Genomic DNA, 27,994 nt, shown 5'->3' with positions numbered 1-27,994 from the left:
AACCCTCTCATAGCACTTTCTGTTTGATCTATTACAGAAGTATTGGGAAGCAAAGTGAAGATTCTCAGAATAGCAGATTTTTTGTTTTTTTCTACATTTATTCCAAATGCATAAGATTATATTGTAACAGCTGGATTGTACATGCATCCCTCAAACATCATCATGATGTATGTCCTCTTAAGGACACAGAGGATTCAGAGGCAAAGTTGACCCTCACATGTATTTATGTAGTTTTCCAAAGACACCTGATCAAATTTAAGTCATCCTCAAGAGTTTTCTTGTGTCAATCTTTCTTGGTAAATAATAACAACATTTAAGAAAGAAATGATAATTTGCAGGAAAGAGGAAGTTCCTGTAATTTTTACAGGGATAGCCAGATGATCATACATCACCATAATATAGTTGCATGAACTGTTTGCCACTTCAAATACAATCTTAGGCATTTGGGTTTTATAGCTGTTATTTAACCATATTAAGAATAGAATAAACCCGGAGTCACCCATTCTTCTATTACTCCATCTACGGTATGTAATTCTTACTAGTTTTCTCATATATATTGGATATGATTAGCTAGCCAGCCTCTCGCTCCAGGGATTGTGTTTTAGGTTGTTTTATTTAGTGCCTACCAGCTTGTAAAGTGGCTGCCATGAATAAATTATAAATGAAGAATGCAACATATAATTGGCCTCCATAAATTTACTAAAACCCTCACTTTTCATTCAAGGCATTTTAAGACCTCAGAGCTCAAGTTGTGCATTTAGGCTGCATGATGCAGACCACTTATACATTGTAACCTGTAGGATGGGGCTTCATTCAGGTGCACATAAGGGGCTGGAATGTCCTGGGCATGTAGTTTCAGGGTGAATAACATGGGGAGAGTGCAAGTCACATTCTGCACAGTGGCCACCTGCAACACTGCTGATAGGAAGAGCAGAGATTGCGTTACCAACTCTGTGAACACTCAGGCCCAGATCCACAAAGGCATTTAGACTCAAAAGTCAGGACCGTAAATACCCCTATATATCTGAGTCTAGGAGTAAAATCCTGGCCCTACTAAAGACTATGAAGTTTTGCCATTGACTTCAGTGTACTCAGTTTTTCAGCCTAGCTGCCAAAAAGGAGGCCGCATCAGAACATAGTTGTGACAGCTTCTCCCCAGCACAGTACCTGATCAGCAGCAGAGCCGATTAGGGGCAAAACAGAAAGTCTGCTACACGCTATTCAAAATAGCTTCATGGGCCAACACAGCTGAAAGTGCCACCATCACAAATCAGCTTTGCCTTCCAAAATTATCAATCCACAAATTGACAACCCCAACAAATTTCCTTATGAAAGGGACATTACAAAAATAAAATATTAAAAATCAATTTTATCAAACCTATAATTAATAGAATTGTTTTCACAATGTCTCCAATTAAAGTGAGAACATTTTTATTTGGATGTTAAAAAAAAATCTTCCCAACTATCTGTATCTTAAATCTTGCACAGTTTGGTGCCTAAGACTCAGAATCTGACCTGAAAGCTAATGATGGCCATAAACAATGAAAAAGCCTAGCTTTATTTAGACTGGTAAGTGAAAATAAACGTTTAAATAAAAGTGAACAGAAGGTAAAGCACCAACCCAAGAGGGGAAGTGAGATTTGAATGAGTGTTTCCTTTGTAACAATATGAACACAGCAGCGCTTACCACAGCAAGCAGTCCCGTAGCATCTTAAAGACTAATCATTTTATTTGTTAGGTAATGAGCTGTCGTGGGTAAGAGCCACTTAAGTTTTAATGAACGGTGTGTCAGGGCTCAAGCAATTCCGGGCCTGGGTTGTGCACTGCCAACCCTGGAAGGAGGGTCTCAGCCCAGGCACAAATTAAGCCCCTGACCGCTGCTATGGGTAACATAAGGAAAACCGGTTCTCCTAATACGAGCTTTTAACGCAGTCCCCTTACGATGCTGAACTGAAACTCAAGAGCTAACAGCGGTACCCCCTGGGTACCCCCACTCCTACCCGGGGGCGTCTCTTCTCCCCTGCTCCACTAGGGCTACGTCTCCAGCGCTAATCGCCTACGGGACCGTGGCGTCTGCGCTGCTGAAATCCAAACCCCACGCCTAGCAGGAGCCCCGAGCCGGAATCCCTTCGCCGCCTCCTGCAGGCAGCAGCTCTAGCCCTTTAAATTACCGCCAGTGCCGGAAGGGCCCGGGAACGCCAGCTGGTGGCTATTTATACTCGGGCTGGAGCCGCGGGAGCTGGACTGTGTCTTTTTGCACCGGGAAAGGCCGCAGCGCCCAGGGGGCGGGCGAGCGACGGGATTTCACGGCTCGGTTGTGCTGCGGACCTGCAAAGGGGCGTTGCCTTCCTGCCATGGATGTAACGGGGGCCTGAAGGTGCCTCCCCCTACCGAGGTGGTGCGAGCAGCGGTGGGCCCTGAGGATCGAGCCCGTAGCGACGCTGCCATGGCCACGGCGGTGTCCTCCACGCCGGGCGGCAGCGGGCGAGCTCTCAGCCGCTCGGCCGCCTTCTCCCCGCTCAGCCCGACCCGGCTCAGCCGCCTGCAGGAGAAGGAGGAGCTGCAGCAACTCAATGACCGCCTGGCCGCCTACATCGACCGCGTGCGGGCCCTGGAGGCCGACAAGTCCGCGCTGGAGCTGCGGCTGGCGGAGCAGGAGGAAGGGAGCAGCCGGGAGCTGGGCAACGTGCGGCTCCGCTACGAGACCGAGCTGGCCGATGCTCGCAAGGCGCTGGACTGCATCGCGATCGAGCGGGCCACGCTGCAGGTGGAGCTGGGGAAGCTCAGCGAGGAGCACAGGCAGCTGCACGCCAGGTCGGTGTCTCCTCTGCGCCAGCCGCGCTGCGAGAGGCTGCTCCTCCTGGCCTGGCCCCTGTCACATGGCAGGGGGAGTAGCCGCTGGCTCCGGCGGCTCCGGCTACCGCAGCGCCCCCCGCCCGCCCCCCCCTTTCTGTCTCCTTGGCCCTCCTCCCCGATGGTGTCCTGCCTCCGCCTCTCTTCCAGTAGCTCCGAGCCACTCCGCATTCCCCGACCGTCTCCGCACCCAGAAGGGGCGGTATTAGGTTCCCCCGGGACCAAGCGCTCACCCCCAGTGACGGGCACATCCGATTCGTCGCCCGGAGCTAATGCACATACCAGGGGAAATCGCTCCCTGCTCAACAAATGACAGACGCTCCCTCCAGGAGAGGAAGGAGCCCGGCTTGAATGGGTTACCCATAAGGGGTCGGGGGGATGCCGGGCCAAACTGACTGGAGTTGCATCTTAGTGGCACGTTAGGGTTGGCTTGCGAACCTGGCTCTAGTACAGGCGGAACCTTTCTGATCCGGAACTCTCTCGGCAGGCCGAGGGGTGTTGGGAGCAGCTGGGGTTGTGGTGTCTCGGGGTAAGCTGCAGGCGGGGGTGCGTTGGGAGTGGAACAGGCCAGGCAGGGAAGTGGTGGGAGTGGGTTGGGCCAAGGTGGGGGGAGCTCAGCAACAGGGAGCAGGCACTGGTGGGGGAGGATCGAGCTGGCTGGATCCTCCCTGCCACGTGTTATGTCGTCTTCCTCACATGGGCATCAGCGAGCCCCCAGCCGGGGTAGCAGCAGCAGCAGCCCACAGGCACTGGGCAGGTAGTGCAGACCGCCAAGTGTGATGGCAGGTGGGCAGACTGAGCAGCTTCTGCCCCCTCATTCTGCATGAAGTAAAGGTCTGGGATACTTGGGTCCCTGGATTACTTTAGTTAATCTAAATGGTGTATGAACCATGATTTGGTCACTGGCATCCAAGGGAGCACGACTCCTTACATCACCTCAGGGAAGACCACCCTGTCAGAAAATACCCTGTTGCCTTGTGGGTAGGTTCAGGAGATCCAAAGGCTATGGGAGTAAACCCAAACAGAAAATCGGGAATGGAGACCCTAAGGTGGTTAGGAGGGAGGATTTGTCAAACCTGCTTTCTGGCATCTCCTTGTAGTCCCCTCAGTTCCAAATGTACTGACTTCTGTCTTTCCTTTGGATCCAACTGGGGTGACTGAGGGGGGGGATCGTGCCACATCTGCCCTCCTCATTGGATGCATGGGGATAGATCAAAAAGTAGATGTAAATGATGTACCCACCAAAAATGAAATAATCAATAAACTTGCCTCTGGCTTGGTAGCTGGAACATGTGGACCATGTATCTAGGACTTGTATCTGCCTATAATCGTATGACTACTGACTCAATATGCAAAACAGCAGTCCATAGATCAATAAATAAACAAACGGAATGTCGACATCGCTGCTTTCCTGGAAACCAGGCTGGCAGATACTGGGTCAGGGAAAGAAACCCACTATGCTTTCTTCTGGAAGGGCTTAAGTTCAGAGGACCACCACCTCTGTGGAGTTGGATTTGCTGTTCAGAATAATCTGCTGAAATCTATCAATATGCCGACAGCTGAATCAGAATGTATTAAATCCCTGAAGCTCTGCACCTAGACTGGATATGTCAACATCATCGATATTTATGCACCCACGTTGGCATCATGCGCTGAAGACAAGAACTGCTTTTATTATAATCTTCAGTAAGTTATTGACTCCTTTCCAACTGGCAAACTACTGTACATCCTTGGCAACTTCAATGTTAGAGTTGGATGCAACCATCGCTCCTGGCCCGTCTGCCTCAGTCATCACGATGTGGGGAAAATGAATGAAAATGGTCAAAGACTTCTCAAATTCAGGTCTCAGAATCAGTTCTGCATCACTAATATCTTCTTTAATGTGAAAGAGTGTCCCACGGTTTCATAGCACTACACCAGATCTGGTCACTGCCATCAACTTGACCTTGTACTGGTATGCAGGAAACACCTCAATGCTGTCAAAATTACATGCACATCACAGTGCAGATTGTGACACTGATAATTCCTTGGTCATCATCAGAGTGAAAATTGTCCCAAACAAACTCTATATGACAAAGGAATGCAATAAGCCAAAAATCAACCTCTACCAGAGATGCACTGAAATGCTATGTCTTCATAGATGATCTCACTCACAAAATGGAATACAAACCAACCAGCAAACCATTTGATGAAACATGGTTCATGCTGAGAGATGCAGTATACAAATATTCCAAATCTGCCTTTGGAGCATGTAAATTCTTTTACAAAGACTAGATCAATGAAAATGCTAACATTTTAGGTTCTTTTTCAGGTGTGCCTTGTGTTTTTCCTCAAGAAGAGGCCTTTCTCCAAACACACGAGATCAACTTGAACACTCAAGATCTGCTCTTCAGAGAGAATCCAGGCGGTGTGTGAACAAGTATTGGGCCAATCTATGTTTTAATATTCAAAAGGCATCTGATTTGAGTGACCCAAAAACTATGTATGATTGACAAAAGCATGTGGACCAAACATTACCAAAGTTGCCCCAATGAAGCTTTTAAATGGACAGGGGATCACAGACAAAAAGCTGCAGGTGTCCAGATGGGTGGAACACTGCTCAAGTTTGTATTCCCATGAGCATACAATACAACCTCATCCAAACTCTTCCAGAAGAGTCTGAGCTAGATGAAGAGCTTATGGTGGAGGAACTTTATCAAGCTCTTGATGCTCTCTCCAGTGGAATAGCACCAGGAAATGACAGAATTCCAGCTACAGTCCTGAAGGTAAACAAGTCTGTGTTTATTCCCCTTCCTCTAAGATTTGCTCCTAAAATGTTGAAGAGCAGGAAGCTCACTTAAGTGGGTCTGTCCCACGGAAGCGCAACTAATTTTTTTAGTCTTGAAAGTGCTACTTGACTGCTTTTTTTGAACCTATTAAAACAAGGGTGACTACAACTACAGAGACATCTCATTACTGAGCATCACAGGCAAGGCATTTGCCTGTCATTCTCAAACACTTGCAGACAGTGTGGCTTCAGGGCTGGCAGGTTAACAGTGGACATGATTTTTTCACTTTGACACCAACAGGAAAAATGCAGCAAACAAGGAAAGCTGTTGTTCACAGCATTTGTGGACTTAACAAAGGCATTTGACACAGTCGTCAGATCGGGACTATACAGAGGATTAACCAAGATTGGCTCCCCACCGACCCTACTCAAGTTCATAACATCCTTTCACAAAAACATGAAGGCCACAGTGCAACATGATGGATCTACATCAAAACCATTTGCGATGAACAGCAGAATCAAACAAGCGTGTGTTCTTGCTCCTATCTTCTTCGGCATGTCCTTCTCAGTTGTACTAAATTGCATTTCTAAACTCAGGCAGTGATGTATTTCTCCGCACAAGTTTAGATGGCTCTCTACAACCTGACAAGACTCAGGGCCAAAACTAAGGTCAAGACAGTCCTCATCAGGGAACTCCTCTTCACGGATGATGCAGCTCTCCACTGCTCAAAATGAAGACACATGGCAGTAACTGATGGATTCTCTATCCACAACCTGCAGGTTGTTTTCCCGTGACATAAGTGTGTTGTATTCACTCAAGGTATACTTCAGTGACCCAATGTCATTCTGGATAACAGCCCATTAGATGTGGTTCAACAATTCTGTTACCTTGGACCTAATGTCCCCACAAACCTATGCATGGACAAAGAACTGACCATCAAAATTGGGAAAGCAGCTATAACTTTTGTCAGATTTATGAAACGAGCATGGAACAATCCTAAACTGATAGAGAAAAGAAAGATACTAATCTACCAGGCATGTGTATTGAGTATCCTGCTATGTGGTTCTGAGGCAGGGACCACCTACTCAAACCAGGAGAAAAAAATTGAACCGCTTCTATCTTTGCTGCCTCCACAGAATTATGAACATCAACTGGCAAGATAAAGTTTCAAATGCATATGTCCTGTCAATATCTGAGATACCTAGCCTCATAGTGATCCTCAACAGCAGAAGACTATGATGGCTTGGTTATGTGAGAAGAATGGGTGACCAGTGTCTTCCCAAATAAGTCCTCTTTGGTGAATTGTTATGTGAGTTGAGAACAAGAGGAAGACCAAAGCTAAGATACAAGGATATGCAAAAAGTCATAAAATTCAACGTGGATCCAAAATCTTGGGACTCAACATCATCCGATCAAAATACCTGGTGGCGATTGCTACAACAGGACACATCATCCTTTGATAGTATATGCGCAAACCATGCAAAAGAACGTCATCTTAGAAGGAAGAACTCTAAGACTTGAGAATTCGGAAATAGACTGAAATGCAGTTATTGCAATCAACCATGCAAATCCAGTATTGGATGGATAAGCCACAAGACAAGCTGCAGACTCACACTGCCCATAGATCCTCACCACTGCTGCTAACCACTGTCTCTTGAGACAAAAAAGGGCCATAGTGGCCAAGTTTCCTGTAGTCCCATAAAGTTTGTTTACACACACCAGTCCTGGTTTTCCATGTTCTGTGCTGTTTGTTTAGCTGTAATCTACCCCTAAATGTCTAAGATCTAAGAGTCCAGTAAGCAGCGGAAATGTTGGTAATGTAGGACACCAGGAAATCAGTATTTTCTACAAGTTCTCTCATCTGACACTCCTGAGGGTGCTGAACAAGGTAAGTTCACCCTGTAATTCTTACAGGCATGTAAGGGCTCAGCTGTTGAGTGGGTCTCTACAGTATTCCTATTGCAAACCTGTACCATAGCTTTTTGTCCTCTCTTTGGAATAAAGCCTATGGGTGTTCCTAGACTGGAGCAAATACTTTCTCTACTTGGCTACTTTCTGCTGCTTAAAACTTTTGGACTTGTGTTGCATGCTTGGTTTTGGTTCAGAAGTTGAAGCTTCCTAAAAACATCCTCTCTCTCTTTGTGATTGGAGAGCAAGGAGAGGGCTGGTGCCAGTTCTGAGGCGTCATTTTTATTTCCCTTTTTCTCCAATTACTTTGTGGTTTAACTCTGCAGGCTTTATTTATAGAACCCTAGATTTGGCTGATGTGTAATCCTGTGAATTGGTGGGGTTTTTTTTTCTGCTTTCTAGGCTCATGAAAAGACTAGCTTTACAGCTTCTTGAAAATGGTGGTGTTCACATATGCTGTACATTTAGCTAAGGTTACCATATTTGACCTCTCAAAAAGAGGGGAGGACACTCTTGAGAGGGAGTGTATCTATATTGGTATAAACCAACTCCATATTGTATTAATGTACTATATATACACACTATAACACTAATAGCACGTGAGTTGGTAGATACTGATACAGCTATACTCCCATGCAGGTGGGGGTGTGTGGTTTGTTTGTGTGTGGTTTTTTGTTTTGTTTTTGTTTTTTAAATATGGTAACCTTAATTTAGCAAAAGATATGAGATTGAAGTCCTACTACTTAGAGGTGCTTTCTTCTGTGCAATTTAACTGCAAGTGTCCTAGGTGACATGTAACACCCTTATCTTGTCGCTAGCATGAAATTGACATACTCTTTTTAAATAGCTTAGAATTCTTATGAGAGTGACTAGTATCCAACACTCTTCCTGGAGGCAAAAACCATTACTCTTTCAACTTGCTTTGCTACAGAGTGTTCAATACAATTCTTTTAGGCTACAGTTACAGTACAGCAATCTGTCAGCAGAAGTCATTGCCGCAAGAGATTTCCCAACAAAACTTCTGTCAGAGTGCGGCTACACACAAGCTGATTGGAAGAGGAATCTGCTGTGTCCACAGAGTGGCTGCCCTGCCCAGCTGCTCTCTTGCCAAAACAAGCACCCAGAAGCACAGCAAACAGGGCTACCCATTGTTCTGGATGCCCGGTCTGTCAAGAGAAGCAAAGCCCACCCCCTCCACCCCACCCCATGAGCATCCACAGAGGGTGGCGTGTGTGTTTTCTCCCATCAACAAGTGGAATGCTGCAGGTACAAGTGTTGAGTTTTGTCACCAATCTGTCAACAAAACGCATTTTGTGTGTGGACATTTGACCAGTTTTGTCAGCAAAACTCACTAGTGTAACCATAGCCTTAAAGTATAAAGAAGTGAGATGCAAGAGCGTATCTGGAGGAATAGTCATAACTTAAGAGCTAGTCACAGGATGTGTGAAAAGAGTGACTGGAATAGCCTTGCCAGCGGATTCATAATCTCTTCACGTTTGTAGAAGGATGAGAGCAGGAAGGTTCTAGGTGTGGCTAGTTTTAGAAGTATAATTCTGAATGTCCAAATCATGGTTCCACCTCAACTGTGATCTACAGTGTGGCTTTAGAAGTAATCTAATCAGTGGGTTTTAGATATCTGCCAATCTGAAAAACTGTGTGTGTGTGTGTGTGTGTGTGTGTGTGTGTGTTTCTTTAGTGAGAAACTAGCTCTGAAGACGGGTTTAAGCTTTTCTAGCCAATGTGAGATCCACACTGGCTAGGACCATAGAGAAATAAAAATAATTTTGTGCCTTGGGGATGGTGTCCATCACTCCTAGTAGTGGTATTGGCTTGGTGGATGGCTAATTAGTGAAATGGCATATACTGTTCTAAAAGCCAGGATAGAAAAATTATTCAACAGCCATGTTAAGGAGCAATGTTTAATTTGGTTTTAAAAGGGTAATACAGACTTGTAGAGGGCAGAAATATAGAAGCACAGGTTCACAAAGAGAAAGTGTCCAAACTCAAACTTGTGGATCAAAAATTCCACACTAATAGAAACAGATGACCTACAGTGTCTGTCCTCTTGTTCATAACTATACAAAGAGTAAATGTTTGAATTGTGTAGCAACTCTTGGTTGGGGAACCAATAACTATACGTTCGTACTGAGCAATAATTACACTGTACTTTGGGACAGGGGAGAGAGGACAAACTTGGTGACCAACTAGGAAACATATCCATTGTGACAGTTCTCCCACTGTCCAGATGACTGACCTCGGCACAAGAAAATAAAGGGTTTGTTCCCTGGAATCTCAAACTTGAGCAGAGTATTATTTGACAGTCGGGAACATGAATTCCCAGTGTCGGTTTTAAGAAATTCATGTCTGTAGCTGTTTGAGGCCAGAAACATTCCAGTGCCTCTGAATGACTCCTGTGCTAAGCAGGAGGCCTCCTTAGGGCTTGGTCAAAACCACATAGTGCTAGGGAAGGAAGCGACTATTGCTTGGAGAAGGTGGAGGTCATACCATACTTTGCAATGTATACAGGGCTCCACCAAACAGCCTACTGTGTCCTGTTTTCTCCCCACCCTGCCCCCTACACACAAAGAAATCATCTTTCCAGAATCCTCTCCTGGATGCCAGGTCAGATCTCCCTCAGAGAATAAAGTGGATGAGCCTGGCGGCACATCCAGTCCTGAGGCAGAGGCCTAGTGGCCCTCCTGGACCATTTTCCTGGCTCATGTGGTCTTTCTGCTCCATGTAACTGCTCTGAGCCCTATGCTTCTTTCCTATTGAGTGTGCTCAAGAGATTGCCTTTAGGGTTGTGCCCTACACTAATCAATGCCAAGATGGTGGCCTTTTAGGGCCAAAACTCCTTCTCTTTCATGGGTGGCTCCATTACAAGGTGCTGGCACTTGATTAGCGGATGGTGCTGGAAATGTTTCCTAGGCTGTTGGAACTACTTTAACTGGGATTTGGCTAAAGTTTGAGGCAACAGCTACACATTCATAATGCTAGTGTCTGGTTAATTCAGTCAGAGTGCCAGAGCCAAGTAAGATGCAAATCACATGCCTGGTGCTGACTGAAATTCCCCTGCTGTTCTGGCACTGTTTAGACCTGAGCTTGATGCTTACCAGAGAAGTAAGCCACCTAGTCCAGAGGAAGATGTGAAAGAAAAGTTTTGAGGGTCACATTTGAAGGTTAAATTACTAGTGCCCCCCTCATACTCTCAGCTGGTGAGACAAGATTGTTGGTATTTTTACTACTACTGGTGCGTCATGGGGGTTCTTCCCCTGCCCCCAGCTGGCAGATCTTACATGTTGAAGATCTGTGTCCTAGCTACTTGGAAAAAAACTTTCTCACCCACCTCACAAGAACTGCTGCAAGAGCTTCTAGCCGTTTGTTCAGAAAACACTCCATGAGAGACTTTATCTGTGACTATTCTGAGTTTGGGGGCGGGGTGGCCAAGTGGGTACTGGAAGAGCATGTACAGAATGACCTGGTAACAAGTGTCTAATGAAATAATACAGCTGCTAATATCTCCATGCAGTTCTGTTTTTGTTTTTTGGTGTAGTTTAGTTTATTCTTCTAGGGTGAATGGTGAGGTATACTCCAGTGTTAATCATCTTCTTTTAATAAATAAAAATAAATGGCTGTCTGTGGTAGAAACTATAAGAATGTAAGCAAGATTAAAGCAGTCATTCCCTCCATACCTGCTATAAATGTTTATCAATGTAAAACTTTCACTTACAGGAATTCTAAAAAAGAGGCGGACTTAAACCTGGCACAGGCTCGTGTAAGAGACCTTGATGCTCAGCTGAACTCCAAGGAAGCTGACTTAGCAACAGCCTTGAGTGGGAAAAGAAGTTTGGAGAGTGACCTTCAAGAGTTAAAGGATCAAATAGTCACTGTAAGACTAATGTTGCATACAATCTGCTTTATTTTATGGCTGGTGATACTGAAGTTCAACTACAATGATTTCCCTCACTGGACTTCTTTGTTGCTGTTTTTAATATTCATTTTTTCCCCAAAAGGTTTATAAACTCTTGAAGTTTCTTGTACTTAAGTACAAGATTTGGAGAGGACTTGTTGTTTTCATCAAAATTCCACATGTCCTGGTCTCTCTCTTCCCCCGACCCCTGACCAAAACACACTGTGGGAAGCATTTTTCACTGCTTGTAATTCTGCTTCATAATATGATTTAACAGATTATAAAAATGTGGTCTTCTAGTTTGGCTTAATAAAATTGACACTTTTCATCTCCTCTGTATGGACAGGACCAACCTTTGCTCTTTACATGCTAGTTAAAGCCTGTGTAACCTCCCCTGAAATGGAAATGCTTGGGAGGGGAAAAATGTCTTCCTGTTCACCTAGATTAAAGGCTTTTCTTGGTAGATCTTTAAGTGCTTTACCTTTCCTTTTTAAGGGAAATCTTCAACTCATTTGATTTAACTTAGATTTTTATTAAAGGATCCTCCTGCAAAGATTGCCTGAGAAGTTTTGGATTTAGAATTCTATTCAATCTTGAATTCTTCAGGGGTTGGAAGAGATTAATAGAACACTACAGTTTGAGGCCTGTTGGTTGGTGGCCCAGCTCATACCTAAGAGGACAAAAGTGGCAGTTGCCCTGGGGCCCAGTGATTTTTAAAAGGGCACCAGGCTCTGAGCACTACTTCAGCAGTGCAAAGGTGCAGGCCATTTAAATCGGTGTTTCTTAAACCATGTTCTGCAGAACACCAGTGTTAACAACTCACGTGTGTGCTATGAACTGTTGGAAAAAATAATTCAGTTTTACAATAAATAGCTGTTTTATGATGATGATAGTAATGGAAAATACTGAAACATAATTAAAGTTCTAAATCTTGTGAAAGGTGTAGCAGTCTGGCAACACAGCAAGGTTGACTAACATTGTGCTAGCTTCCCCACTCTGATCGTCTATCTGTATGGCAACAAAGCAACTAGCAGCAATGTGCAGCGCATGTGCCAAGCCAGCGTGGTGACTATGCTGTGAGCTGCTGGATGTCGGACAACATGCATGCAATTTATTGAATAGTTTCCCCTAACATGCATAAATAGCGTACAGTACATTTCTTCTTTAAAAAACTCAGAAATGAGTGAAAATCCTACTGCTGAGGAACCAGTGCCATCAAGTGAAGTGAATTTTCATCGGTATTTGGCATAAATATTATTGTTTTGGTGTTCACTGTTTCTACAACTTTGAGATTCCAGATCTAAATCACAACCAGAGCCTGGGCAGCACTGAGGGCTAGTTGCTCTAGCCCTGCCCCTTCAGGGGACCCAGAGCTGAGCTGTCACCCACATGCACGTAGACTTCCCTGGGCCTTGGGCACTATCACTAGCTGTGGGTCTGACGTAAGCATCTCACTAGAATGGGTTAATATGCTGCCATGAAATATAAACATCTTGGCCTAAATGTAAGAATTATACTTGCAGGATATAACTGAGTTTTAGACAACAAAGACAGTTTGCGTTTATTGGAGCTACCTATTTGATTTCAGGCCTCTGGATTTTCTTGATTCACAGATTAAGAGGCTTGGATCATTTAGTGTTGTGGTTTGTGGAGGGGGTTGGTGAGGTGGATGACAATGATCTTGTGCAATTAACTGTTCCTTGGCAAGGGAAGAAAGCAATAGTTCCACAACTTAGCTGGTCAGTGACTGAGGAGGCTTCTGTACACCTAGCTGGTTCAGTACCATGGCTTACTCTGGAGAGCCAATCTCTTTTGAGGTAGAAAACTGCCCTGTTTAAGCTTCATGGGACGGAATGGGAAGTGTCTTCAGTGTAAAGAACCCTACAGTATTCTGAACCTTCTTGATGTATAAACTAATAGTGAACTAAATCAGATTCATTTCCTTAAAATTGTTGACTGTAGAAGTAATTGAAATCTAATGTATTGTAACTTTTGCTGTAATATAAAAGTCACTTTTCTTGCACTCTGATTTACCCCAAAAATCTTTCCTTTCCTAGCTTAAGTTGACATTGGAAGATACCAAAAAGCATCTCCATGGTGAAATGTTGAAGAGAGTAGACCTGGAAAACCAAATGAAAACTCTCCAAGAACAAATGACATTCCAGAAGCACCTTCATGAAGATGTATGTCTAAGTAAAGTTTAGCAGGGGTTTCCTAGATGCCATTGCCCTGGATCTCCTTACAAAAGTAATGTTAAAATGCACTTGATTCCTAAAAAGGTAACTAACTGAATCAAGCTTTATGACCCTCCTGCCAGTCAGCAAAAGCCACCTGGGTCAGTAAAGTCCAGGATGTGCATAAATTCAGGTACCATCAATTGTCATTATAGTTGCATGTCAATCCTTTCTCATCACACCTTAATTTACATCCAGTAGAGTTATTGTATTATGCCAGTGTAAATCAGACTCATGATGTTCAAATTGCTCTTCTAATACACGCGGGAAAGGTGTGTGTTTAATCCAGCTACCTGCTGGACCAGGGGTGGGTGATAATATTTGATAGGGTGGAGAGGCTGACTTCAAAGGTTCAGTATGTGGCCAAAGGCTGCACTTTCCTCTAGAGGGAGTGTGGGATCACAACTGGAGGTTGGATGCAGAAAGGAGCTCTGTGTTAGGGGACTGGGTACAGGACAGAGTGTGGGGTCTGAGAGGGAGTTTGGTTGAAGGAGGGGTTGTGACCTGGGGTGGGGTATTGATGCAAGAGAGGATTCTGACTTGGGAGAGGGTGAAGTGTCTGGGAGGGAGCTGACACATAAGGGATGGGGAACAAGCGGGCAGAGGGTTTGGCTGTTGACCTGGGACAGGGGATAGGAGTGCATGGCCCAGGAGAGGGGTCTGGCTGCAGAATGCAGCAGAAGATTCTGGCTGAGGACAGGGGTTTAGGAGTGCATGCAGGGTGTAGTAAAGAATTGTGGTGCAGTAATGACCAGGCTTCAGCTGCAAGGTGATTATCTACACAGCTCTCAGGCAGCCAATGGAAGCTGAGAAATTGTGCTGTGCTGCTCCTCCCCCAGCAAGCTCTTTCAGCTCCCTTTGGCCAGGCTTGCATGCTATCCCTTATTACTGAAATCTCTCAGTCCCTATAGGTAGGAAACTATCCAACGGATGTCTGTCTTTTGCTGGGTATGGGGGAAGTAGCCAGCACACTCCCACCCCATCCTCAGCTATAGGAGCTGGCTGTGAGCCAGATTAAAAGGCTTGGCAGGCTGAATCTTACCTGCCCCTGCACAGGAGTATGAGATTGCAGAAAGCCGAAAGTAAATAAGCACCTGGAAGCCCTTACAATTTTGACTGTTTTATCTTTCTCTGTCAGATTACACTGGCTAAGATGATTTAAAGACCTAATACTACTTAGGTTTTATTTTGTGGTTTGTTTGTTTTTAGTTTGTTTTTAAATTAGACACCCAACTTCATAGTGAGAACACAAATTCTTGATTCTAAGCAATTTCTTCATGTAGCTTTCTCTTTATAAAAAAAAATTCTCTATACTATACAATTAACTGAATTTAGAATCCATTTAGCTGTAGAATTGAGCTTCTTAGGATGAAATTTTCAAAAATGTGTAAGTACCCTTTTAAAGCTAAAATCCCACTGAATTTCAAATAGACAATGTTGGAGGGAGACACTTCTGGTTTAATGTTTTTTAAATATCTATTCTAGCTAGACTGATAACTAGGGAAAGGTGTTGACAGTATAATCTGACAGACAGGGACATACTTTCAGTTAATGAGAAATCCATACCTCGGAGATTGTAAGACTGAAAAGTAATAGGGGAAGGGGAGAAAATAACCTGAGCATTGTCAGATGAACTTGATCTAATGGGCCTTTCCATCTCTAAGACAGTGTCTACACTAGCCAAAAACTTCAAAATGGCCATGCAAATAGCCCTTTTGAAGTTTACTAATGAAGCACTGAAATACGTATTCAGCACCTCATTAGCATGCGGGCAACCGTGGCACTTCGAAATTAACATGGCTCATCCAGACGGGGCTCCTTTTCAAAAGGACCCCGGTGACTTCGGAGTCCCCTTGTTTCTATGAGCAGATGGGAATAAGGGGACTTCAAAGTAGCTGGGGTCCTTCCGAAAAGGAGCCCCATCTGGACAAGCCACGCAGCGGTGAGCCATATCAATTTCGAAGTGCCGCGGCCACCCACATGCTAATGAGGCGCTGAATATGTATTTCAGTGCTTCATTAGTAAACTTTGAAATGGCCATTTGCATGGCCATTTTGAAGTTTTTGGCTAGTATAGACATAGCCTTTATCTCCTGTGATTCCAAAAACAAATTACCAGGTACTTTTACCATAAACATCTGCTTTACAGAGAGCAACCAACTTGCTACTTGGGTTTATTGTTAACTGAGTGTACGCAACTGCTTTAAGCTAAATTATGGCATCTCACTTGACCTTTAAATGATATACTTCTCCTCCTAGGAGCTCAAGGAAACAAAAAGATTCCATGAGAGCAGGATAGCAGAAATAGAATCTGGCCGTCAGAGGGAATTTGAGAGCAAACTTTCAGATGCTTTGCAAGGACTCAGAAAAGAGCACGAAGAACAAATTCAAGAATACAAAGATGAATTGGAACGCACCTTCAGTGCCAAAGTGAGTCTTCAAAAAATGGAAATCAAATGAGTAAACTGTCATGCTTTCTGCATCCTCCTATGACAAGGCTGACAATTCCTTAAACTAGCTGGGTAATGTATGTGGCACTGAGATTGGTCCATCCTCTTAAAGTTGAGTCCCATGAAACTGAAGACTTGTTATAAATCATTTAACCTTTGAACAATCTAAGATCTGCCTGTTGAAGTGACTGTCTGCTGTCACTTAATTGCGTCCAGTAAAATTGGTTGAGATGCATAAATAGATGTTATCCTCCATAACAGAAGTAGTTGGGAATGTTTTAAAGTTATAATTCAAACTACAGTTCTTGAGACAATGTCTGAACTAACTCCTCCACCATTCTTGAGCAAGGTCCACCACCATCTCACATGCACAGAACAAAAACAGTCCTATCCAGCTTGTTTGTCTTTGCACATCGCTTTTCAGTCTGCTGAGAAGCAGAAATTGAAAGCCCAGAACTTTGAAGAAGCAAGAGCTAGTAGTTATATTAGATGGACTAGAGCCATTAATTCAGTTTGAAATTGTAACTGAATGTAGAGCATGTTTGTGATGTAACTGTATTGAAATAAGAACTTAGCATTTTTTTTTTTTTTAAATCCAATTTAAATTTTTTTTTAAATTGAAATCCTAGCCCTAGTACCACTAGTGAACTTCAGTTTCTTCTCTCATGGCTTCATTTCTGTGCTTCTAGAAGCCTAAGAGGAACTATTCACTAGTTCGGGCCGTTGGGGAGCGCTAAGTTAGGGTTATGATTTTGAATTATGTCACTGGAAGCAATATTATAGTTTTCTAGTTTATATAAAACTGTTTTTTCAGATACTTTGCATCTTAATTCAAACTAATTAAATCTGGTCTCTGTAAATTCGTGGCTTTGTATTAAGTGTCACCAGAGTCCTAATCCAGTTATTAACAGATACTTTTTCATAGATGGAGAACGCCCAACTTTCTGCTGCAAAAAATAGTGACTTTGCTAATGCTGCTCGGGAAGAGCTGATGGAAACAAAGATGAGAGTTGACACTCTGACGTCCCAGCTTAATCATTATCAAAACCAGGTAGCGATTGGCATACTTGAAATGAGATAATTGGGTTTCTTCCTTTAGTGATGCTTGTATTATCTACACATCTGCATTTCCTCCCCTTGCCCCAAAATTGCTCTAGTGACTGAGCTCTGTTGTTGACATCTCTTATTCAGAGTGCTCACTGATAACTAAACCTCTTCATTACATCTAAGAACTCTGCACTGGAGAACAGAATAAGAGAGTTGCAGGAGATGCTGGACTATGACCGTGAGATGCATCGAAGGCATATGGCTGAAAAAGAGAAAGAAATGGCACAAACACGGCGCCAGATGCAAGCACAGTTGGAAGAATATGAGCATCTACTAGATGTGAAACTAGCTCTTGACCTGGAGATAAATGCCTACAGAAAGATGCTGGAAGGAGAAGAACAGAGGTAGATACAATCTAGAGCTATACAGGAAGACTTTCTTCCAACGTACCTTAATGCTATAAGTCTAGGTGATGAGTGGGAGGGGAGAAATATGACGTTACTCTTGCTTCTAGTTAGCTACTGGGAGAATTCATTGACTACTGGCCTTGATACATAAAATACTGACATATAAAGGCCATCTTTAGAAGAGATTGCATATACTGAACAATAAAATGCATTGAGGATACACACAAATTCAAGCAAACAGCATTAGTATCATTATAAAGTGTCAAAATGGCAGCTAAGGGATTCAAACTTTTCTATAGGGCTAACATTACTATTTAATGTCTCCATGCTTTAAGTCCCTTGAAACAACAACTTCCTATAGAGACAGAGAGAGCTGTTAGTTCTGTATTCTATCAGAATAAAAACGCAGTCATGTCGCATTTTAAAGACTAACAAAATAACTTATTATTTGATGAGCTTTTGTGGGACAGATCCACTTCTTCCGATCAGAGTCTTACCAGAACAGACTCAATTATATAAAGCACAGAGGTCCAAAAGTTATCAGGGTTGAGAAATGCTCGCAGGAATCTTAGTTTACGCAGTGTCCATGGAAAAGAGAAGTTCAAGAGCTGAGGGATGGTGGGGAGGAAGGAGGTGGTAGGAATTTCATCGCTTGTTCTGAACTGTTCTTGGAAAGCAGGCCATAATATGTCCCAAAATGGTCACTGGGAGAGTCCTTGACTTGAGACAAAATACCACATAAGGCTTCAACTAAGCAGGTGTGGCCAGAGGGGAAGCTATGCTAGGTCTGGGCACAATGGGGTTGGGCAGTGGACTGACATTCTCCATAAATTACATTCCTAACATGGTTGCTTGGCTCTTCCTAGGCTAAAATTGTCATCTAGTCCATCTTCCCAAAGTGTTGCAACCCAGGCAACAACCAGCCATGGCCGTCGCTTTTTACATGGGAAAAAGAGAAAACTGAAAGAATCCCAAAAGGGAGAGCACAGCGTCAGCTTTAAGATTGTTCAGCATGCATCATGCTCGGGAAGCGTGTCCATAGAAGAAATTGACACAGAAGGGAATTTTGTCAAGCTTAAAAACAACTCATCTGAGGTACCACTTTTTTCCTCTGGTGTTAATGGCTGATAGCCCATCAGTCTCCTCCTCCTCTTTTCCCCACTGACACAACCAATATCCACATATCAGACAACTTTTTTATCTTGTCTATTCATAGTCTAAAAATATGTAATTCCATGGTGTCCTCAGAGGTTTCTGATCACTCCACTAGCTATTTCTGTGCTGGGAAGTTAGATACAAATCAGTCAAGACCAGTATCCCTGTACTCAACCGACATGTGTTAAGGGTTTGTCTGTCAGCTTCTGATTGTGACCCACCTTTTCATAGCCAAGTGGACTGGACACTATTTGTACTACTGTTCTAGCTGTGGAAAATAGAGGGGCATAAGATTATTATTTTGTTGGGTATCTTTTTGCACAGTGGCTGAGTGTGCTGGCACAAGAGTCTTGGCCTGTGAGTTTTTTAGCTCCTGAAGCTACATTTATGCCACATACCTCCTTTCATGGAGTAGGCTTCCTATCTGCTTTGGGTTGGGATGGACAGGATATAATGTACACAAATATATCCCTTAAACAGGAAAATATTCACAGATTTAAGGAATGATTCAGCAAATAAGTGACTTGGTCCTGGTCCCCAAAATGACAGAGCCAGATACAGGAAGAAAATGCAGTACTACAATGGTACCTTTTTGCTCTCAGACAGAGGGTCTCTCTTGATGCTTAGTTTTTAAGATGGCAACTGAACTATAGAAAAGCTCTCCTATCCAAGTGTGTCTGCACTCATAACAGGCTTGTTTGACTGCAGTGTATGAACAATAACAGTTCTCACTTGAACACCAAACAACAACTCCAGCACTGGAGAGAGGTTAAGATTCCCAGACCATGCATCGTGGTCTTGACTCTTACCTTTAGAATGGTTCTAAAGTTCTCTACTGAAGTGGCTGGAATCTCCTCTTTGCCTTCTTGACTGGGACTGTTACGCTATGTCTACACTGCAGCAGAATTTTAGACTAAACTATTCCAGAAGAGCTAATCTGAAATAATTTATTTTAAAATAACTAACTGTTACACACCATGTGCTTTGAAATAACACTCAACTATTTTGAAATAGACTCTGTTTCTGGATGCTCTAGTTCAAAATAAAACCTTTTGAATGCATTAGTTATTTCAAAATAGCCCTTATTGCCTGTCTAAACATCCCCTATTTCAAAATAGGCACCATGCCTCTTAGAGTGAGGCTTACCAAATTTGAACTAAGCTGCCTGTTGTTTCAAAATGATCGTTTGCATTATGTAGATGCTTGTAACGTTATTTCAGAATCGTGGCTGTTTCTTCAAAATAACTTTAGTGTGTAGAGACACCCCAAAGACCTTCTGAACTAATGAGTAACTTGAAACTAAAATGTACAATGACTTACAGAATGCATTCTCAAATGCAAGCTCATGATCCCCAGCCCAAGGGGGGTACATGAGTGTCAGGTCCCTCCTATTCCTAACTCGGAAGAGTCATATTAGGCAATCGACCTCTCCAATCACTCAGTCTAACCCTAGCTGAGAACACAGACTGAAAAGTATGAAGCAGCTTGAGAGTTCCGGCATCCTTCAGCATAAAGCAATATATGGTCACTTTGTCATTGGAGACTATTACCTAGTCTGACTTGATTAAAGTGTAATACTTACTAATCGGTCACTGAAAGCTGCTTGCAGCAGTGATCAGGAACATCTTGGGTAATCTATATAATTTCTGGCAGAATCTTCAGTGCTAGCATGGAACACAGTGTTAAATTGAATTTATACTTTAAATGACTCATCTCCAAAGGAAATAGTACCTTTTACAAGCCAGAGGGCTGGTCTACACTAGCACCCTCTTTTGAAGGTGGCATGTAAATGAGCCTGCTTGGTGAATAGCAATGAGAAACTGTGCTGCATATGCAGCACATCATCCGTATAATTCTAATTTTGTAAGTAAGGGAACTTTGAAGTTGTGTGGGCACTTGGAAGTGCTTGCAGCTACGCAGCTTGACGGCACTTCAAAGTTTGTGCAGTAAGAATTATGCTAATGAGGTGCTGCATATGCAGCACAGCACTTAATTGACATTCACTGAGTGGGCTCATTTACAAGCCCCCTTTGAAGGAGGGGGCTAGTGTAGACGAGCCCAGAGTGTAGGAAATGCCAAGTGGCCTAGACTAACAAAGGGCGATAGCATGCTGGTGTGATCTCTTTAGGATGTCCCTCTAGTTACGAACTTGTGATGGTATCTTGCCTTCCTAACTCTCTGTAGGATCAATCTCTTAATGGATGGGTACTAAGACGGCGACTTGGAAGCTTGCCTGAAATAATATACAGGTTCCCTGCTCGGTTTGTCCTTCAGGCAGGCCATGTAGTTATGGTAAGTAACTTAATACTGCCTTGCCCAGCAAGTAATTCTTCATTACTTTAAAAGTCCTCTTATTGCCATCCTAATAAGAAAGCAAGCATACGTGGTGTCTATGGTGGGGAAACAATTTGGCAAGACTGACAGATGGCAAGACCCCTAATCCTCAGTGTAACTCTAAGAATAAAGTGATTTTGAGCATATTTTAATAGTTGAGGCCTGGACCTAACCATAGAGGTGTGACCTCACCTATGCTTGTCGAAGTGGGGCTTATTCTGAGCCTAAGTTAGTTTCTTGTGTTACAAGCTAAGAATGGGCACGAGGAACATCGATGCCATGTGGCTTGATTTCTATCCTGTGCAATTCTTTCTCTTGGCAAGGGCTGTGGAGGCTCTTCATTTTTGCGGGAGGGTAACAGACCACAGTGGCAGTTGTAGAGCTGCCCCGTGGCCTAGAAAGAGCTGTTCAATAAAGTCTTCTCCTGATCTCCTTGCTCAAGGGCAGCTGAAGCAGCACAGGCCATTTGCCTGGTAATGAACTTGAATCTGAGCCTTGCTCTGTATGGTGTGGCTGCTTTGGCTCTGTTTCCCAAAAATTGTTAGTGGTTCAGCTGCTCCAGTGGTAGCAGTGTTGACCCCATGCTGCCACCAGCTTGTTATAGTCCATATTTGTCAGGCCTACTCCAAACAAGTGTAACCAGGCTTAAGCACTATCTTCCAAAGCTTGATCAGAACCGATCTAGCTGCCCTGCACAAAACCCCTGTAGGTAAACTTGCATAGATAAGACACTACTGAACACTAAACAGACCTGCCAGCCTTAGATCAATGGCTCTAAAAGTCTGTTGCAGGGAGAGTTGTTAAACCACACATACAAACCCTCCATTCAGAGAGGAGAGTGTGCCACTTGCAGCTCTTCCTGCTGCACTTCTTCCATGCTGCTACTCTGACGGGAGGACAGTGTTCTGCCACCTACAAACCTTCTGTTAGCATCTGAGTTTAACTCCCTGCAAGTTTCCAGTGTAAACACTCCAAACTGGACTTGGCCTTTCAGTGTTTCAATACTGGTCTGATTGGTTTAAAATGATGATTTTAAAGCTCATGAGTTACATATCTCCCCTTTCTCCTCTCTCAAGATCTGGGGTGCTGATGCTGGTGTAAACCAGAGCCCTAGTGATCTGGTTTGGAAATCCCAGAAGTCATGGGGAACTGGGGATAACATTAGTGTTGTACTTATCAATGCTGATGGAGAGGTAAGTGAAGCAATAACCTGTTGCACCTCTTCTAGTCTTCAACTTGCTTAGAGAACAAACTTAAGCTTATTTTTCCTTGGGGTGGGGGGACGGGGAACCACTTATTGCAGGAGACTGCAGAGCGGAAGATCATTCATGTACCCAGAGGAGAAGGTGGCAGTGAATTGGAAGAAGAGTTTGATGAAGAAGAAATAACAGGGAGCGAAATGGAGTTTCGTCGTCGGGTGAGCATCTTTATTCAGAACGTACTAGCAATAAACGTTGCTTTCTTTTGTAGTAAAAAGTACTAAAAATCTGCCCCCAAAATATTATCCATAGCCTACAATCTTGCCATTTTTCTCCCTGATATGTCAGACCAAAAGAAGAAAAAAGAAATGTTGTTTGGTGTCATGATTGTTTCCTGTGACCATCTCAAAATAGGTGAGACCGCAGTGAGCATCCTTCTTGTGCACTCTGAAACAGCGTACTTGTTTTCTTGCAGAAACGCTTTGCTTCATCATAGTGCTGCAGCCTCTTGCTTGTGTGTAGTCTCTGCATGGCTTTGCACGTGAGCTGACATCAGTGCTTCACATCTGATCTGGGAGCACAAGGTTGTAGTAGCCAAGTGGAATGTTGGCTAAGACTCTGACCAGTGAAAAATACTCAATCAGTATATTAATTATTAACTGAAGGTACTATTAGCAGTGTCTTTACTGTGCATGAGCAGGAGCAAATTCACAAGCTAGCTGTAGTATAAGACAGGAAGGACAATGTTTCTACCAATGTTGTGCATGTAGCTTATTGCAACTAGGTGTCTTGTGTACTGTAACCAGTTATCTTCCATTGCTTTCACAACTGAGAAGGGGAGAAAGCAGAAAAGGGAATGGGAAGTGATTATTTTTTTGCCTTCATTTTGAATACCAGATCAGGCTGTCCCCTTGATAGTGTCTCCTCATGGCAACATCAATCTGGACTTTAGAAGGAAAGTATATTTCCACTGTAATGTACAAAAAGTACCCGAATAGGAGCCCAAATCACTGTGAAAAAGAGTGCTAGCTTTCAGAAGCATCTATGGAATAATGGCCTATCCACAGCCTATAGATGCCTAATTACAGCATAATCCTCACCTACTAGAGTCTACTTTCCCCACTGGGATTGGAGAACAGATGCAGGTCATACTGTCAGAGTAAGCCCATTTAAATATCTGAAGCGTGTTCTAGCTTCAACTTAACTGTTTCTTGGCCATTTTAAAGGTCATGTTTCCCATGAAGATACCCCCCCCCCGCCCCCGAATGTGGCTTGAGTAGCAGATTACAAACTAATGTGTAGTGAATGTGATAAAGCTTAATTGGTGTACTTGATGTGTTGGCCACGTAAATTAAAAGTGGATTCTAAACTAAAGTTTTTGGTAGCAAGACTTAATTATTGCATCACTTATGCCCAGCTGCGAAATAAGTTTTACAGCAGAGCTGCCAATAGGGGTGGGAGCCAAGGGACAGCTTTTCTGGGACCTGGAAACTTTTAAAATGGCCTGGGGCTCCCAGCAGCAGCCAGAGGCCTGGGCTCTTTAAATTATCACTGGAGCCCTGGTTCTCATAGACTTGGCAACATGGAAGGGCTGTCTGCACAAGGCTAGCCCCCACCCCTTCTTCCTGAGGTCCTGCCCTTTAGGAACTTGGAGTCTTCTGCCACCATCATCTCGTCAAAGGGCCTTGCAGTTCCATAGGCAGCCCTGACCTCAGTGTTGACCATGGAAGTGCTGACATCAGTAGACTATACTCTAAGTCCTGCTTTTATACTAGCTGTGTTGAGAGCGATACCTAGATCAGATACCTAACTTCGGAGTTCTTAACTTCCCCAAAAGTCACCAAGTAGAGTAAAATTGGTCTCTCTTTTGAGCTTCATTTTCTGCTACATGGATGTACTTACAGGGCTCTGTCTGCAGCCATTTCTCGTGGGCGTCTACAGTCTTTCATGCTATAAAACCATTAGCTAGACTAAACCATTTTTTTTGCCTCAAGTCACACACATGGGCTAGGGGAGTTTCCAGATGGAATGAACCAGTTGTCCCTTGTTCAGTATACATCCAGGTGCCTTTAAGGGAGGAATACCATGCATCTAGATAACTACAATACTGAGCTCTTGGAAGAGTGTCTGTCTTCCTGATGCTAGCTGGTGACAACCTTACAGTGCAGAACCAAGGTTCAGAACTTTCTAAAATATATATATCAGGTTCTCAACTTTTTAAAAATCACATGCCCCTCAGCTCTTATCTTGGAACTCCCCTAACAAAAAAATGTAGAATCTGCTTTTTGAATAACTGACCTTTGAGCCTGCTCTCTAACTGCATAGGCACTACTCTTTAAGCACATTTAATTAACAGCAAAGATTTCAGGGCTGTATTGCTCAATTTCAGCATCAGAATGCTAGTGGGCATTGTGATCCCATTCCGATGACCACAATTGCTCACTGAAATTTGACCCAGCTTCCCTTCTGCTATGGAGGAGAAACAGCTGAACCAAATTTCAATGAGAGCATTAAAAGACGTATGAGGGCTTATTCTGTCTCTCCATCTTCCAGTTGAGACCCATTGGTGTAAATAATGACCTGTCCTCAGAGAAACTGTGGACATTGGCTAGTCTGAAGATAACTAGTTATGAGAGACATGTTTCATTCAGCAAGTTCATAACATTTAATATGGGGGGGGGGGGTGCGCACAGATGCATGTGATAACATGTCTCTCGTAACTAGTGTCTTGGGTGTTGTCCATTTAAGAACACAAGAACACTGAAGTCCTCTAATTTCAGTAAGACCAGACAGGTTGATCAGCTTGAGACCAAAAGACCCATTACCTTCCATGCTTGACTTGTGGTGTCATGTTGGTGAGCTCCTGAATAGGAACTGGAGATTAATGTATGCATCTTTATTTGCGTTTGTCTGACGAATGGCAAGTGTGTAATTCTGCATTCCGAAGCTAGCTGGAAGATGCTATTTACACTTTATATTAACTGTTATGAACTCTCTGAATGAAACTAGATTGAGACAGCATGCCTAGTCTTAAAATCATTAAACTAAAATGACACCCTATCCTAGCAAAGTAGGCTACAATTTCCTGAACCTATGTGGACTCGACATCTCTTACTGTTGTTCCTATATGAACTAGCAACTTCATGCCCATTCACAATCCCTGAATTCACTTAATTAACGTTCAGCTGAGAAATTAATGAAACCAACTTTCTGGGAAAATGTTTCCGGTTTTTTTCCAACTTAGTTCTAGTTGTGAAACTCAGCTCCCATTCTTTAATTGAGCATCCAATACACAACTCTTAAACTGACAGCTTTGCTTTCATTAGGTTCACTTCAGGCTGAGGGAAGGAAAACTCATCCTCCTGTCTGCTGCAGTCCATTTTGAATCTAGTATTAGGATGAGCCACAAAAAATGTACATCACTAACCTATTGATAAAGGCACTGTGGCCAAAATGGCACTAAAGCTCTTAAAATCGGTTGAAATCCAAATATTGCACATACTAAAGCTCTCTAATCTTGAATTAAAATATCAATACCCACCTTTGTTAGCAGCCTAAAACAAACTTAAGCCATTACTGTCTGCATTAAAAGTTCATGATACTCAATCTCTTTTCTACTGTCTGTTAACAAAACATCAAGTTCTGCTAGAAAAGATATCATGAGAGCTGTAAGATCCCATTGTATTACTAGAGGGAGTGGGGAGAAACAGAAGGGTAACCAAGAACTATGTATGAATCCTCACGTATTGGTGCAATGTGCAGGTGAAAAGACTGTGCACTGTAGTTCTAATAACTAGGCCATTTCTTTTACAATTCTTTCCTATTGCTTCTGCCCTGCGCCATGTTAGTTACCTTTCTAAAGCATGATTTTGCATGCAAGGTGACAAGCTTTGAATTCATTAGGCTGTCTTGCTTGCCTTGAGCATTTTGCAATCCACACGTCGCTCCTGTGGCATGGTTTGAACTTTCCTCAATACAGAAATCTAATCTTCTAAATGGTTCTTCTCTAGAACAAAGATTCACATTGTATATGCCAAATAGTTCATTGGGCTTAACCTACTCAATTTCTCTTTGTAGTGTGTCCAGCAAAATGAAGATCCTAGCTGTTGTATCATGTAACTAAACCACGGTAGTGACTACCTAAAAACACACAAACCAAAGTAAAGCTTCAGAATGCGTGAATTTTCAGCAGCTTCTGGAATATATGAATCTTGGACTTTTTTCTTATCAGATCAGCTTTGAAAAAAGCATCTGTCAGAATGTGAAACTTCCTATCTGATGCTGGGCCTTTTCTTCAATGAAACTAGAGCAGTGTTTTTCCTTTTTCAAAGTCTCTTTCCATGGCAAATATAAGTATTGTTTATTCATCCATGACTACTTGTCCTAAAGGACAGTGCATTAAGTTTACAGTAACCTACTCCTAGACACATCTCATCCTAGCAAAGGATGACAAATGCTTGCATATTTAATGGCCTCAGCTTTCTGAACTTGTAATTCAAAATGTTTTGTTCTGAAAAGTAGACTTGGAAGAAGCTGTTTCAAGCCTGACTTTAAATGAAAAAAAAAAAAAGTGGACCAAATATTACATTGATGTACACCTTGTGTGGTTCCACTGAATTGAAAGTCAAAGTTGGCTGTTATCCTCATTTCAAACACCCCAGTACTCTGTGTTTTGGACTTTGATACTAAAGTACAGACAACTGGTCTAATCAAAATGATATGATCTACTAATGTAAAGTTTTAAAATGAGCAAGCTATTTGTAAAACATGTATTTTTTAACTTGTAGTTAAATAAACTATTGTACTGTTTCTCTAGACTTGTACCTGTTAACTTAAAATCTCTTCTGTATTTATTAGTGTACATAATTTAAAGTGTTTATAACTCTGGGATGGGTAGCTTTGCATTATAAATGTGAACTTAGTCAGATAGTGACATAGTAATCTTGGTACCTTACACTGTGGTTAAATGCTTAATTAACAAAATATTTATGGGGACAGAACTCATTTAATTGAACAGTTTGGTATACCTGGCAATCATTGGAGTATGTGATTGCTAAGTCTTTATCTTTTTAAGAGAGTTCATGTGTCTATTAAGCATGTGAAATAGGGATGTTCACTGTACCCTGTAAATATTTCTGTACACAGTTGAGGCGAGGACAACTTATATTCTGTCAAATAACTAGATAGGTTCCCTATTACCACTGAGTTCAAGTGGATGTACAACAAACATTGTAACAAGGTACAGCTAAAAGAACTAACATACAGCAGCTGGTCATGGATAGCCACTACAGTTCATCACTGTAGCTTTATTTTTTATTACTAAATTGTAAGTGGCTATACTGCAAAGTGGGAGATAAACTACATACGTTTTCCTTGCTGAAAATGTTAGCTGGTAATACAGCCCCATCTAAGCACTGGAGCAGCTTTTGGCATTCTTTGTGACCTTGCCAAAAGTTTCTCTAGTATGTGGTATGTCTGTCTGAACTTTTTTTAAGATCTGGTACATGTTAGGACCATAATTTTTAATGCAAAGCTCTTGCTGGAATGCTTTGAGTTGCCCATCAATTAATTATAGCATTTTAAGACACTGGACACTTAGCTGGTGAGTGAATTTGGGCTTTCATATTTTAGCAGACAACTTTTTTTGTTGCACCTTGTCACTTTTTAGATCTGTTTATGATCTTGCTGTGTTTATGATCTTGGGCAATTAAACTTTTTACTATTAAAGAT

The 27,994-nt window shown here is 42.8% G+C and overlaps 1 protein-coding gene across 2 annotated transcripts; it reads left to right on the top strand.

The window, feature by feature from the left end:
* The first annotated feature begins 385 nt into the window (after positions 1-385).
* LOC142019604 (lamin-B3-like) lies at positions 386-27,994 on the top strand. Of its 2 annotated transcripts, none has more exons than XM_075006728.1 (12): positions 386-2,814; positions 11,262-11,418; positions 13,497-13,622; positions 15,932-16,102; positions 17,048-17,173; positions 17,353-17,573; positions 18,443-18,671; positions 20,916-21,023; positions 22,142-22,258; positions 22,369-22,482; positions 22,613-22,678; positions 26,342-27,994. In XM_075006728.1, the coding sequence occupies exons 1-11, from the start codon at positions 2,447-2,449 to the stop codon at positions 22,649-22,651; spliced, it is 1,776 nt and encodes a 591-aa protein (XP_074862829.1). In that variant the 5' UTR covers positions 386-2,446; the 3' UTR covers positions 22,652-22,678; positions 26,342-27,994. The 2 variants fall into 2 exon arrangements, with proteins under 2 accessions (XP_074862829.1, XP_074862830.1); XM_075006729.1 differs by lacking the exon at positions 386-2,814 and adding an exon at positions 7,373-7,509.

Source organism: Carettochelys insculpta, chromosome 12 (genome assembly GCF_033958435.1).
Source record: "Carettochelys insculpta isolate YL-2023 chromosome 12, ASM3395843v1, whole genome shotgun sequence".
Taxonomy (NCBI): Eukaryota; Metazoa; Chordata; order Testudines; family Carettochelyidae; genus Carettochelys; species Carettochelys insculpta.
Note: the sequence above shows the minus strand (reverse complement) of the source record. Positions and strands in the feature narration are given on the sequence as shown.